The sequence below is a fragment of the Sinocyclocheilus anshuiensis genome, unplaced genomic scaffold (assembly GCF_001515605.1).
Source record: "Sinocyclocheilus anshuiensis isolate Anshui unplaced genomic scaffold, SAMN03320099.WGS_v1.1 scaffold117, whole genome shotgun sequence".
Classification (NCBI taxonomy): Eukaryota; Metazoa; Chordata; class Actinopteri; order Cypriniformes; family Cyprinidae; genus Sinocyclocheilus; species Sinocyclocheilus anshuiensis.
Genome location: NW_015536624.1, coordinates 3096201 through 3111958, shown reverse-complemented (window position 1 = coordinate 3111958; position 15758 = coordinate 3096201). Strand labels below are relative to the sequence as shown.

General features: G+C 36.6%; 1 protein-coding gene across 5 annotated transcripts in view; it reads left to right on the top strand.

Moving 5' to 3' along the window:
* ypel1 (yippee-like 1) overlaps positions 1-11605 on the top strand; it is a 23184-nt gene extending 11579 nt beyond the window's left edge. For all 5 annotated transcript variants that reach the window (XM_016507573.1, XM_016507559.1, XM_016507566.1 and 2 more), the window contains 3 exons: positions 5879-5922; positions 7856-7964; positions 11039-11605. In XM_016507573.1, the coding sequence (XP_016363059.1) occupies positions 5879-5922; positions 7856-7964; positions 11039-11128 (243 nt within the window). In that variant the 3' untranslated portion in view covers positions 11129-11605. The remainder of the gene's footprint in view (positions 1-5878; positions 5923-7855; positions 7965-11038) is intronic.
* Positions 11606-15758: the final 4153 nt, after the last annotated feature.

The window sequence follows — 15758 nt, the reverse complement described above, 5'->3', positions numbered from 1 at the left end:
ATATAATATTATATATAATTTAAATTTTAATAATATATAATTTAAAGTTGACTATTTTAGTGTGCTGTGTATTTTCATGCTTATCCATCTTAGGTTGTTAGGTTGGAGACGTGCTAAGCTATCAATACAACTGCCTGTGTAGGTTTATGAATTTATCTGCATCTGTTTGTTGATGGGTTTGCCGGTTCTGATCTTTTTTCTCAAACTCCCTATTTCTCCTCCTCAGTAGTTAAAGTGGGTTACCAAACCTCTTCTATCAGATGTGCCTCTTAACTGCTCCCCACAATCAGGTAATGATTGAAAAGAATTAGAACAAACCCGGCATTGACTGCAGTTTGTCTCAGAGCCAGGTGCCTTTGATAGGAACAGTAAATGACCACTTGTTCTGTTTTAACAACAGTAATCTCAGGTTACATTTGCAGAAGAGTTAAGACCAGTGAGAGAGGGAGGAAAGTCAGCCAGTCAGTGCTGAGTAAGTCTTTAGCCAATAGATAAATGAAGACAGGCAAAAGAGGCAGGGAAGAATGGGTGGTTTTGTTTTCAAGCCAGGTGGAAAGTTTTAGGCTTGCAATCAAAATCAGTCTGTGTTGGCTGCAGGAAGAATCTCAGACATTTTGCATAAAGACCTGAGAGACGTCTGTTCTTTGATGTTTCTGTTATGGACTGAATATCCTTTGAAGTGTGTGGATGATGCTGTTCAAAGTTTATGACATGATCATGAATCAATGAATTGATGCCATAAATCTTCTGACTGGCATATGAAACGATAAAGCAATGCTACATGCTCCAAATCTCCATTGATTGGAGTGCAGTAACACTTTGTGTAGTTTCAATAAAGTATATAATTTTAAGCATGCACAAATAACTTGCACATATGCCAGAATGCATTTCACTTTTCATTTACATACACCAACGAGTTTTGCGTTTGGAAGATTTTTTTTTTTTTTTGAAGAATTTTTTTTGAAAGAAGTCTCTTATGCTCACCAAGGCTGCATTTATTTTGTAATAATATTGTGAAAAAATATTTAAATAACTGTTTTAATAAATATTTTAAAATGTAATCTATTCCTTAAATAATGCATCCTTGCTGAATAAAATCAAACCTTACTGACCTCAGACTTTTGAAGTGTATGTTATTAGTAGTCTGTGTGACCTTTGTGATTACTAATTAAAATGTATGTATCATTGGTTGAACAAGGCAACCTTGCAACTACTTCAACCAAAGGCAATCACAGTCTTACTGTCACATCTGACAGTTGATTATGCCAAAGACATTTTTAAATAAGAACTAAACATTATTTAAAATTTAACTAAACTAAACATTATTTAAAAAATAACATTTTTAAATTTTTAAATAAGAATTTTAAATCATGACCGTTGAATTCAGCTAAAGTGCATTCTTGAGTCAACTTAACAACTAGTTCGATCAGCTAGCAGTCCTTACTTTTTGGATTCAAATTTGACTAATTAACTAGTTTTTATGTAACTGACTTATTTAATGACCAGTCTTAAAGGGGTCATGTGATGCTATTTTAAAGATCATTATTTTGTGTATTTGGTGTAACAGAATATGTTGACATGCTTTAATGTTCAAAAAACCACATTATTTTTCAAATACTGTACATTATTGTAGGTCCTCTATGCCCCGCCTCTCTCAAACACGTAGTTTTCAACAAAGTCCCCTCCTTTGACAAGCGCAGTCTGCTCTGATTGGCCAGCTGACCCAGTGCATTGTGATTGGCCGAACACCACAAGCACGCGTCGGAAATGTAACGCCCCTTACCATAATTGCGAGCGTCAGCTTTCAAAGTAAATATCAAGACAGCTTGTAACACTCCAAAGAGAAAGGAAAACTTGAAATCGCATCATATGACCCCTTTAAAGAAAAAAATGAGATGACTAGTCTAAGCAGTTTATGTAACAGGCCACCAATTCCAGTACAAGTGCATTTGGTAGAAAGTTTTGAAATGCTATTCCAGGTTTGTAGGAAATAGTATTCACCCTTTAGTTTGCATGCAACATTTACTGTATGCATTAGGCCACACAGTCCAAACCGCCAATTGAAATAATTGACCTACACTTCATTGCATCTGCAGGTTAACCTAAATAGCCTTGGCCCTAGTCATGCGGAAAAACGGTAAAGTGTTCATTAATCTTTTTAAAAGAGAAATGTATCCTCTGGCAAGTATGAGCGAGTTGTTGAATCCCAGGGATCCCTTCTGTGTGGCCTGCTGTTATGGTTACAGTAGTTGAAAACCAAGCAACACTTACCAAGATATCCTCAAGCCATGTCAAAAACCTTAAAGTAAGCAGTCACTTGGAACAATGTGAGGGAATTTCTGCTGCAAAAAAAGTAACTTGTATTTAGTATCTTCATACTAAATGTCCAGTTGAATCGGAAGCTTGCATAAAAACATTTTGTGTCACTAATGTGTCTCTTTGCTTATTTGCACTGAATGTTTCTCACGACTGTCGTGCACGGCGTTTGTAATTATAACATAATAATGGAGGCAGATCTGTAATTAAATCTCATTGATCTGGCTTAAATGCATTCTCTTCCTCCTAAATGCACTGCTTTCACCCCTCCTCTCATTCCCATATGCATTATGCACATACCACCATTGTAGCTAGAGCCAGATTTACTTGTCCCACAATGTAAAACGACATAGTTGGGGGGCCTTTCATTGTGTCAATGTCCCTATAAAATTACCCGTTTGCTTTCAGCTCGAGCTGGTTAGACACTCCTCTTAGAAGAGCGCAGACAGCCACTGTGGGCTTTAACAGTCTTTATTAGGCTTGTAGCTATACTCGGGTCATCGGCAGTGGAAAAGTAAAGCCGATTCGCCCCGTCCCAGCTCTTGCGACCGAGGATGACAGCTGGTTACCAGGAGCACACTGGCCTAAATCCAGCCATTTACACCAACAGCAAGCATGCATTGCATTTGTAGAAAAATCCTAGATGTGCATAGTTTAAATATTCATTTATAATTAACTGCGTTGGTGAGATTGTGTTTAAGTTTTCCCAGAAAGCTGTCCTAATCTGAAAAGCACTGCACATGTTCTCTCTCTCTCTCTCTCTCTCTAAATATATATATTGTCTCTTCAGTATGTAGTGTTCAGTCTTGTTGTATATGCTGTTGATTGTTGCTTTTGCAGTGCTGTTTGGGTATGTGACTGAAGTATTTGTCCTCATAACACTTGCTAGTCCAGGTTGTTTGGACTAAACTCTATTATCTGTGTTAATAGAGTGTGGTAGAGGCTAAACAGGTTAATGCTTTTAAAACCACCAGCGGTGAGATAGAGTAGGGAGGAGAAAGTAGCCAATTAGAGATTACAGAGCCAGAGATACTGACAGAGAAAAAGAGGGATGCATACAGCTTAAAAAACAACTGACATTTAGGATTGGAAATACACTTTTGGGATTAGTTCTGTCATCATTTACTTACAATCATGTTATTCCAAACTTTCTAGACTTTTCTTTCTTCTGTGGAACACAAAGTCATTTTCAGTGGCGTGTTGGTCGTTTGTTTCCAAGCAGTTTCACTGAATGGGGAATGGAGATATCAAGCTTCGGGTCATAGAAGTAATCCATATGACTTGACTAACTAAATATTTTTTTAATCGTATGTTTTTTTTTTTGAGGAACAAACTGAAATTTAAGTCTGTATTCACTGTCAGTCCTCTCCAGAAAGCTGTTAACCTGAAACCTTATCATGGAGTCATTTGAACTGAATCATTCCGATTTATGAGCAAATCATGGATTTATAAACTGAATGAACTGATTCACTGAAAAGATCTGATTCAAACAAGAGATTTGTTCACAAATTGCACGACTACTTCTGTCATCATGCCAAGGAGATCTGCATCAGATTTGAGGGATTTCATTGAATATTGTTTAAATTTTGGTTTGTTCTCAAATCTAAGACTTTGAGTTTTATGAATGACTTTTATGGTACTTGTGTTACTTATGTTTTTTAATTAATTTAATTTCTATCTATCTATCTATCTATCTATCTATCTATCTATCTATCTAGCTATCTATACTATCTATCTATCTATCTATCTATCTATCTATCTATCTATCTCTCTATGTAGCTATCTAGCTATCTATATATAGAAGAGTTCAGATGCAAAAGTGGCATTTGAAATTTTCTTCTAAAATTAGCATTTTCATCAGACTCCTATATGTGGGTTCAGTAATTTCACTTTAATGGCAATGAATAGGTTCGAAAAATGCTCATTTTAGAAGGAAAAATTCAGACGTTACTTAGAGGCTTTTGCATCTGAATTCTTCATATATATATATATATATATATATCGTGTGTTGGAAACACAAATTGAGGACCAAATCTGCACCTTATTGATGACCCGTGGCGTTAATATACTGCCTCTGTGCCAGCGCATGATGTAATAAAACTGCAGCTCGTTAATATAATATACAATCCGCCTTCATTTAGCAAGTGCACTCGCGCATAAACAATTTTCAAGTTCAACACTTTGTTCCGTTCAGTTGTGGATGTTGCTGATTCACCGAGACCGCCGCGTCTCAGCAAAGAGATGTGTGTGTGTGTGTGTGTGTTTTCCTTTGAAAAGATAATGTCAATTACAGAATGTACAACGTTTTTAAAATGTATAAATTGCAGTGTACAGCGTTTATTATGAGGGGGTAGAATCCACAGTTCAGTACTCAATACTCATGAGTACTTTTAAATAGGCTACACTTTTACTCTACTCACACTACATTTTTTGGAAGGTAATGGTATATTTTTTTCAGTACTCTTTCCACCACTATTTGTCATTTTAGTGTTCAGAAGGGTGCTCGCGAGCGCCCGCTTTGCGGCCGTTATGCGCCCTCGATCCGCACTTCTGCCAGACTTCTACCCGACAATTCGGCATTACATCATGAAAGTGCGGACTCAGAGGAAGACCACGAGGGTTTAGGGTGCCATTTGGGACAGGGCCTCTATGGTCTACTGAATCATCGGTTCACACGATTCGTTCAAAACGCGGATTCATTCAGAAACTAAACATCGCTGTGTTGCTCGGAGACGCACAACAGTTCTGCTGTGGCTTTATAGTCTAGGTAATATTTTGGCAAAATTGAACAAAAATGATATAAATATGAGACAACAACTCATACAGGGGCATTTTTTGCCCCAATATCTTGAATTTTAGGGCACAATGGAGTTGTTGCCGTGCATCATATTTGTCAACAGTCAGTATGAAATGTAAGATGACGTACAGGTCTGGGGGCGGGGCCAGTGATGATCTGAAACATTAAAGTGTGACAAACATGCAAAAAAATAAGAAATCAGGAAGGGGGCCAACACTTTTTCACACCACTGTATATCTGTTCTGCAGAAGAAAGCAAGCCATATAGGTTTGGATCAACATGAGTAAATGATGAAAGAGTTTTCATTTTGGGTGAACAATCCCGTTATACTCTGAATGGGAACCCAACAGAAGTGCCTCCTGTCAGCGTTCAGCTTTATCTCCATTTTTATGAAGAGGAATAAAAGCACCTCTGTTCCTTCACTCTCCACTAGTCAGCTCAATGTGTGGAGCTTATTATGTAGAATCTTATAAACCCACATACACACATTTTCTAAAGAGAAACACTGTTTCATACTTGCACACACATATGCAGAGACTCATTTATGAAATACACATGTTGGCCTGTGACCAGAGCTTGGCTGTCAGAACACAGTGTGTTTCAGACAGACTTTCTACATACATACTCACACACACACACATAGACAAACATACAGAGAGGACCACAACAACCTCCCCCCCCATCTGTGAGTGTGGGAGAACTTTGATTGTAAAGTTATCATTCATACAGGTATATAACATTATATTTCTCTTTCTCTCTCTCTAGTCATTCCAAGGCAGCCAGGGGCGAGCCTACCTCTTCAATTCAGTGTAAGTATATATCTCATTCACATCAATAATTTATAGCATTTTCCATGTTGTGAATTAAAATGATACACTATTATTGTTCAGAGGTTTTGGGTCTGTCTTTTAAAGAAATTATTATTTTATTCAGCAAGGATGCATGAATTAAAATTAATTAATTAATTTAATTAATTAATTAAAAAAGATTAATAGTGGCAATAAAGATATTTATAATATTGCAAAAGTTTTCTATTTCAAATAAATGCTGTTCTTTTGAACTTTTGAACATCAAAGAATCCTGAAAAAAAATGTTTTATCATGGTTTCCACAGAAATATTAAGCTGCTCAAGAAATGTTTCATGAGCAGCAAATCAGCATATTAGAAGGATTTCTGAAGGATCATGTGACACTGAAAACTGGAGTAATGATGCTGAAAATTCAGCTTTGCATCACAGAAATAAGTTACATTTGAAAATATATTACATAGGAATAGCTGTTTTGCATATTACAAGAGCTGTAGGCCATATTACAAGAGCTGTAGGCCTAGAGTTGATGATTCATCATATTTAAGCATAGCGCTACCAGTGTGTTTTAAGCTAGCGCTCCGGTGTGTGCGAGATATTACGATGATAAAGTCTAGGTTAAATGTGTTTGTGCTAGCGAACTGTGACATTCCTCAGGCAATGCACAGTAGTGCATGAGCGTTAAGCATTGCCATTGCAAAGATATAAAAACATAAACACAAGAAGGATTCTTTCATTAAGAGTTAAGTTTCTCTTGAAATATTATACAATATTGACCTATACAGACTTTATGAAAGAATGTGTTAATGCAAAATGAGTTAAATTAGATCACTTCACATTACCACTGGAAAAGCCTGCTGATGCACGGCACATTATTTACAAATATCATATGCCAGCGTTCAAAAGTTTGGCATCAGTACAATTTTTTAAAAGAAATTAATACTTTTATTCAGCAAGGATGCATTAAACTGATCAAAAGTGACAGTATAGACATTTATAATATAACGATTTTAATTTTAATAAATGCTGTTCTTTTGAACTTTCCATTCATCAAAGAATCCAGAAAAAATATCATTATTTGCACAAAAATATTAAGCGGTTTTCAACATTGACAATAATAAGAAATGTTTCTTGAGCACAAATCAGAATGATTTCTGAAGGATAATGTGACACTCTGAAGACTCTAGGAATAGATGCAGAAAAATTCAGCTTTGCATCACAGGCATAAATTACATTTTAAAATATATTGCAATAGAAAACAGTTATTTTAATTGTTAATAATATTTCACAATTTCACAGTTCTTACTACATTTATCAAATAAATGCAGCCTTTGTGAGCATATAAGAGTCAAAAACAAAAAAATCTTACCAACCCCAAACTTTGGAACGATAGTGCAAATTGTGAGATTATGATTTTTATTCAGTATGCATTCCAATAATTTTGACCATTATATCAAAGCCAGCTCATTATGCAATGCATCTAGTCCCCATCAGCTAATTTAAATAATATTTTGATTTGCTACTAATTTGTAGGATTACTAACATTTGAGCCAGATGAGCAGAACAAATTTGTGTAAATCATTTGTAAAACCATTCTTATGTAAATCGCATTGAATTGAATGCTGCAGTTTATGTATATGATTTTACCAACGGCATCTAAAATAGCCTATGCATAGTCTGTTTTTATGTCAAGTTGATTTCTGTTGAAAATTAAATGTAATTTTAAAGCTATTGTAGTCGTAGCTGTGATGCTACATGGCCGCTGGTCACTTCCAGTGTAGACACAGTATTTCCAGTGATAGCAATCACATCTGCTGTAGTTCTGTTTCTGACCTCCTTAGTGGTCAACCAGTAAAGGTTACCCACAATGACTTTCAGAAAACACATGGGTCACATGAATAATCATTTTGACCATTGATTAACCTCTTTTCCCTCAGTGTGAATGTCGGTTGTGGTCCAGCAGAGGAGAGGGTTCTCCTAACAGGTTTACACGCTGTGGCGGACATCTACTGTGAAAATTGTAAAACCACTCTGGGCTGGAAATACGTAAGTTAACTCTCCTTCCATTCCATGCCAATTATAGACTATTATTTGAAACGCTTTTCCTTGCATCACAAGACAAGCTGCGTTTTGTTTCGAGGTGTCGCACTTTGCTTGTATGTGCTTGTTCTGCAGTTGCAGTGACAGCAGTTGGCTAATCTGAGCTGTGTGGGTTTCTTTATTTTTGTCTACTGATATCCTGTTACTTTGCTGGTCTTTAGTGACCAGAATTAACACCCTCTGACCTCTCACTGCAGTCCAGCACACATTTAGATCTATATATGTCTTTATTCACCGCTCAATTAGGACCCACTTCGATGCTGTAAGTGTTCATGCTGTTGTGTTTTCATATGCAATCCAAACAGCAGACACTGAATAATAGATCAGTTTTGATAACATTTTATAATAACTTTCAGTAATAAGTCACTAAAACAAGCACACATCTCATAATATAATGCTGAACAGATCTGTAATGTGAATTTAACATTTGAAATGACGTTTTATTAATATTTGAATACATTTCATCAAACATGAAAATATCGAAATGGACAATAAATAAATATTTTTTTAAAGAAATTAATACTTTTATTCAGCAAGCATGCATTGCATTAATTAAAAGTGACAGTAAAGACATTTATAATTTTGCAAAAGATTTCTGTATCAATTATGTGAAACTGGATTATGGATATGGATTATGTGACACTGACTGAAGCCTGGAATAATGGCTGCTGAAAATTCAGATTTGCCATCACAAAAATAAATTACATTTTAAAATATATTCAAATATATTCTGTTACTTTAAAATATATATTTTCACAATATATGTATTAATATATAATGTATTTTTGATCAAATACAGCATTTCTGTGCATAAGAGGCAAAAACTGAGAAAAAAAATATTGTTTAATATTGATTTAGGTTCATTTGGATCAGTGATGAGCTATTCAGTATAAAAATGCTAAATATGTTTGCAATATATTCCAACCTATCCAAATTTATTTATCTAATTACATGTTAATGAGGACAAAATAGCTAAGTTTAATGTATCTCTGCTTTGGAAAGCAGTAGTATTGTGTTAATGTATTACTCAAAGTTTTTGTAATCTAATAATTATTTCACCTAAAGCTAATCATAAAAGGAAAGTTCTGTCGCATTGTTTTTATGTGTTTTTGTAGATGGCAGGTATTGAGGTATTGTGTGGCTGTTTCTCTTCCTGATTAAACCAGAGCTCTTATCGTGTCTCAGGATTGGTTAAGAGGGATTTTACACTCATGACTCAATCTTGTTAAACGTCTTCAGGTCTCCACATGTTTGATTACAAAGCCTTTAGATTCAAGCCACTCTGAAACACTGATCACAGACCAGTTTCTCGAAGCTCTTTTCACCATCATCTGATGAGAAACTCTCAGGAACAGCTCTTATTTCAAGCCAACTGAGTCAAAGCTGGCAGTGTAGGGTTTACACACACCACTGCTCTAGTGGGCAGATTTAAGTTCGATGAGTAATGGACAGTTGTGAGAGGAGATTCAGACAGCCTAAAGCAGTCAAAAAGACTTTAGTTAAGCTGACCATACTAAAGCAATAGCTAGTTTTATATAATTTCAGCATGTTATATCATGTAACAGGGGAGTCTTATCCTGTCCAGAATACATTAAAAGGCTCCTGTTCTGCATTTTATAGCATTTTATTTCCCCTTTCTTGGACCAAACATTAAGTTCGATGAGTAATGGACAGTTGTGAGAGGAGATTCAGACAGCCTAAAGCAGTCAAAAAGACTTTAGTTAAGCTGACCATACTAAAGCAATAGCTAGTTTTATATAATTTCAGCATGTTATATCATGTAACAGGGGAGTCTTATCCTGTCCAGAATACATTAAAAGGCTCCTGTTCTGCATTTTTATAGCATTTTATTTCCCCTTTCTTGGACCAAACATGTTCTTCCCTCTTTCTGACCTTTTTAAACAGGCTGTTTTGGCTACTGTACCTTAAAGGCCTCTGTTATGATTGGCTAAGATCTTTGTATCAATGTAGTTCCAGCAACGGTATTGCAGCAGTAAATAATAATCATTATTATTTATTATTTTATAGTCATCAGTTCAGAAAAATTGCTATTCTATTTTTCTCCCCAAAATTGTGCAGCCATACTAGAAAAAGGAGATGGCTGCCAAGCCATATGTAAATGTGGCATATGTCATATGATAGTATATGTATCAGTTATGATATAAACATTGCAGTTTCTATTTTTGTAGTTTAACTTCAATACATGGTCTGGGTGCACTGGTGAGGAAGCATATCAGTATCATAATCTTTTAAGAGAAAGGCAAATCCTGTTTTTCATTATTGTTAAAGGGATAGTTCACCCCCAAAAATAAATATTTTGTCATCATTTACTCACCTTCATGTCTTTCCAAGCCCATAAGGCTTTGGTTAAGCTTTGAAACACAAATTAAGATATTTTTTAATGAAACCTGAGAGGTTTTTGTCCCTCCATTGAAAGCCCAGGAAACCAAAATGTAAAAGATCCTAAAAGGTCATAAAGGCATCATAAAACAAATCCATATGAATTGAGTGTTTTAATCCAAATCTTGTGAAGGGATTCAATCACCTTGTATAATGAACAGATTTAATTTATGCTTTTATGTGCATCTAATCAATGATCGACAAACGCATACATATAGTGCATTGCTTATGGCAAACACAGAAGATTGTGTGTGTGTGTGTGTGTGTGTGTGTGCGCGTGTGTCAAGTCTAGAACAAATTAAAAAACCCAAGTTTTGGATTAAACCACTCTTTTAAAGGCTTTTATGCTGTTTTTGGATCTTCTGATCTTTTTTGGAGTTTTTGTTACCTGAACTTTCAGTGGAGGCGTAGAAACCTCTCAGCTTTCATTAAAAATGTTCATTTGTGTTTTAAAGATTAACCAAAGTATTATGGGTTTGGGTGAGTAAATGATGACAGGATTTTCATTTCTGGCTGAACAATCCCTTCAAGTAGACAGAAATATTGTTTGATTTATCTCAGTAGTCAAAACTGCACGTTTCTCAGTCCTGACGTTTTGTCGTTTTTTGTCTCTGTTACAGGAGCATGCGTTTGAGAGCAGTCAGAAATACAAAGAAGGCAAGTTCATCATCGAGCTGGCTCACATGATCAAAGATAATGGCTGGGAGTGACCTTCACCTACTTCCTCTCCGCTCAGTGACCTTTGGGCTGCTCTGCCGTGGACTTTGCCGAGTGACACCACCACACGCACACGTACACAAACAAAAAACGCACAGACACGCGCGCACACACACGCCACCGTCGACCATGACACATCCTGACATCTCTACTGGGTCATCACAAAACTCAAAGGCAGAGTGACGGAAAGCGAATCGAAGACATCTACGGTCACTGAAAGACTCTCTAGGACCTTTTTCCGAGATGTACATGTCAACACTTTGGGATCCGAACCTTCTCCCTTCCTGTTCGACTGCCCCGTTAAATGGTTTCGGTGTGCTCGGCCCTCCTAGTGTGTAAGCTGTTAACAGTATCCAGAAGACACAGTCTCACTTTTTTCATTTGACATCTTTTTGTGAATGAGCGGGAGGCGTGCATCTTAGTGTGCGTTCTTTCTTTTTCGACAGGAATCTCGAGTCCTTCCTGATGGACTGATGTTACTGGTTAGCATTTTTCTCATTCTCTGCGTCAAGCCCATTCTGATTGTCTTTCCTTTCACTTTGGGGTAGCGACAGTTGACATACGTTATAAGAGTTGGGGTTGGTTTCAGGGTTAGGCTATGTAGCAGTATATTTCAGATGGGGGTGGGCGTTCAGCATTGCAGTGGCATGGCATTTCCCCTGCGTTTTACCCGTTTTATTTCCGAATCGAAATGTTTTTCTTCCTCGGATGACTTCACTGTGCAATTCGTGGGACACTCTGGTACAGCAGTAGCGTCTGACCCCTACAGGAGCTTTAGTTGTCTCTGGTGCTTTTGGTGAGATTACACAAACACGCGTCTTTTGAGTTGGCATTCGTGGCAGGTTCCATTTTTGCAACCGTACTATAGGCGAGAGAAAAAAAACAAAACGAAACAAGACAAGACAAGCGACAGCCGTTTGGATGCACTGGACATTGGGGAAAACTGAAAAGAGTGTCCTCGGAACATTGTTTGCGTTACATTTTCATCCCCCTTCACGCCAAATGATGACAAGATTTTACAGAACTATTGTTGTTGATATTACAATCATGTGTATGTTCATTGCTATGTGTAATTTATGTGTTAAACCACATGTTTGGACATGCACACGCATGTTAGCTCAGTGTGTTTTACGCATTATGTTTATGGCATACTTGAATGCAGTTACTTTGTTTGCACTTTGCAGAGGCCTTGTTCATGGGTTTAGAGGCAAAAGTCTGTCCATTTTATGGCCTTTTTTTCATGGAAAATAATCAAATGATTGTATTAGATGCTTTGAATGATTTTCAGGGTTGGCTGGTTGCTGGCTTGATCATCTCCCTCTACTTTCAAACACACGAAATCTGCTGCTTTCGCTTTCTTCCGCAGGCTACGCTCGTAATTCGTCCAATTGGATTCGCGCATCAGAAGCAGGTCTCGAATTTTACAATCGGACACCAATGTGGCGTTACGTGATTCTTTTGCTGCTAATAGAGATAAATGCAATCCGGAGCTTTCACTTCAAACCTTCTGCACTTTACCTGGACTGTCTGAGAGCATGCGAGCGGATGTGTTCCTTTTGTAGCTTTTCTCCACATCTTTGCCTCTAAGCAGCATGAATCTTGTGCCTCTTCAAAAGATAAAAAAAGAAAAGAAAAGAAATCTCCCTCTCCTGTGTTGTGCGGCGCATGACTCCGAGAACCCAGCACATCTATTAGAAGCTCTGCTGGAGCTTCGTATCGAACTCGAAAACGACACGAACTTGGAAACGAACCTCACAGAACCTCTATCCACTTGAAAGTTTAATATAATCCAGTATTTTTTCATAGTTCTATGTCAAAGCTAGAGATGTTATGAAACAGTGGTTGTATTCTGCAAAGTATATAAAAGGGGGCGGGACAGTTAGAATGGGAGGGGGCGGAGCTTGCTTCCTGTAGAGGTAAAGAGTGGCATTTAATGTAGATTTTTAGTGAATATATATATATATATATATATATATATATATATATCGAATCGTACAGATGAATATTGAGGTTCCGTCATGCATGGCAGGCAATAGTAGAATGAGTGGCGAACCCTCGTTTACCGTTCGTCGCCGATAAGGTCAGTCCGGTCACATGACCTTCGAATCAGTCAAAGACAATGCAAACAAAATAGTTGTAGATATATCTTACTTGAAAGATGATACAGTTACAGACAATACATTGTCCCTCTCACACAGTTTTGTACATAAAGTAACATATTTAAGGTTTTATACATATTTCTACTGGGTTAGTTTCTCTACTTCCCCGACTTGAAGCACTTTTGTTCACTGTATCTCTGGCTTTATATATGTGTGTTTGAATGACGAGAGAGACAGAGAGAGAGTGTGTGTTTGGATGCATGTATGCGTGTTCCCTTACTTCCCTCACTTTATTTGTAGCCGTTTTTGCTGTTGTTCACTCGTTCCTCTGTGCTGTTTCCTTTAAGACACTTCTTTTGCTGTCTCACAGCGTGTTTTGACATGTGCTCTCTTAGTTTGATGATAATGAGCTTTGTATTTTTTGTTTTTTCTTTAATATTAAAGTAGTTTTTTCTATAGTTTCCTGTCGAGAGCCTAATAGCAGAATGTCTGCTGGTCATGTTTTAGCATCATGGTCAACGGTGAGCTGGATTCACCTGCCGAAATTTCACAATAGAAAGACCGACCCAGACCGTTTTACAAAAAAACAGCTTTCCCTAAGATTTTCAGAAACAGAACTAGATCCAGGCCAGTGTCACTGTCAGTGTGCACCAAAAAATAAGACATCGCTCAACCGAAACCTTTTTACTGAGAACCACTTGTTCAAACCAAAAATCGAGTTTGTGGCCTCTCTGAATACCAAGTGGGAAATTACTTTGTTAGCCTTTTTGGATTGTGATTTGACTTTTACAGCGACATATTAAGGTGTTTCTGATATTGGCAGTAGAAAAGATTGTTTACTGCTGTTTCTTTTAGTGACACTGGTTTCAAACCTTTCTAGAGCTGTTAATCTGAGATTTGTCATTCAAACGACATCTAGTTTAAGGCAACAGTGGTATGCAAAGGAAGCGATTGTTGAGTTATTTTCTTAGGACTGTTAAAATATAAGGTCTAAAGCATGTTGTATTTATAATTGCTATATTAAGTCGTGCCTGGTTTTCTTTCTTTCTTATTTTTCTTCAATGCAAAAAAAGCTTTTTTCTTTTTACTTGATTACATTGCTTTGCATTCTGTCCTAGTAAAGAAAAGTCTCATTTGTCTGTTTTCACTGTATTGTAAACTATTCAGATATCACAATAAATCTTAAATGGTATTGTGGTTTTGTTGGATATTTCTTTAAAAAAAAAAAAAAATCAAGAACCACTCTCATATCCTTTAGCTGTCCTTCATAAAACTGATCAAAAAGTAGGTTTTGCATTACGTTTACTAGGCATTGTTTACTTGTCCGTATCCATTTCTGTTGTGGGACTTTATTCTCCTGTTGATCAAATATCTTTACAGGACAGTTTTTGGTCTTTTGACACTCACCCACTGTGCGCACTGGCTTAAAATTCAAAAGTCGTGGCATTAAAGGGTTAGTTCACCCAAAAATGAAAATTCTGTCATTAATTACTCACCCTCATGTCGTTTCAAACCCGTAAGACCTTCGTTCATCTTCGGAACTCAAATTAAGATATTTTTGATGGAATCTGAGAGCTGTCTGACCCTGCATAGACAGCAACGCAACTGAAATGTTCCCAAGTCCAGAAACGTAGCAAGGAGATCTGTAAAATAATCCATGTGACATCAGTAGTTCATCTGCAATTATACGAAGCTACGAGAATACTTTTTGTGCGCAAAAGAAAAAAAAACGACTTTATTCAACAATTCGTCTCCTCTGCTTCACCCTGTAGCGCCATTTTGGAGAATATCAGCTGGATGTAAACAGCGTATGCTGTTCTGTGTCAGCTGCGTCACGCCGGATCTGTTTCCTACGTCGTTGTGATTTGATCTGAACGGAAACAGCGTATCCGTGTGACGCAGCTGACACAGAACAGCATACGCTGTTTACGACATGAGGGTGAGTAATTAATGACAGAATTTTCATTTTTGGGTGAACTATCCCTTTAAAGCCATGTGTTGTCAGAAATGTTAGTAAATGTTTTTAGCACTTCTGAATCTCTTTGGCCCTTGAGCATTGCTGACATAGTAGCTGTAATATCTAATACCACAAAGGTCTAGATTGATATGTCTTGCAGGCTATAAATTAAGTTTATAAATGCTATGGGTGATTGTAGCCTAGTGGATTTTGTTTTCTTAATTAAGCTTTAAAAGTTTTAAATACATGAGTGCTGTAAGCCAGGGTTATTTTAGAATAAATTAGACATTATTATAGTGTTTTTTTTTTTTTTCATTTTAAATGTAAATTTGTTGTGTGTTTTTGTCATTTTTATAAGTTTGTTTTAATATGTCTATATAATTACTCCAGTTTTAGTTATCCGAGTACATCAACAAACTAAATAAAAATAAGAACTACCCTGGCAACTAGCTGAAATAAAATAATTTTTTTTACACTGTTAAAATATATTTAAATTGACTGGTTTTTATCAGAATCAGAAGAGCTTTATTACCAAGTATGTTTACACACACAAGGAATTTGACTTGA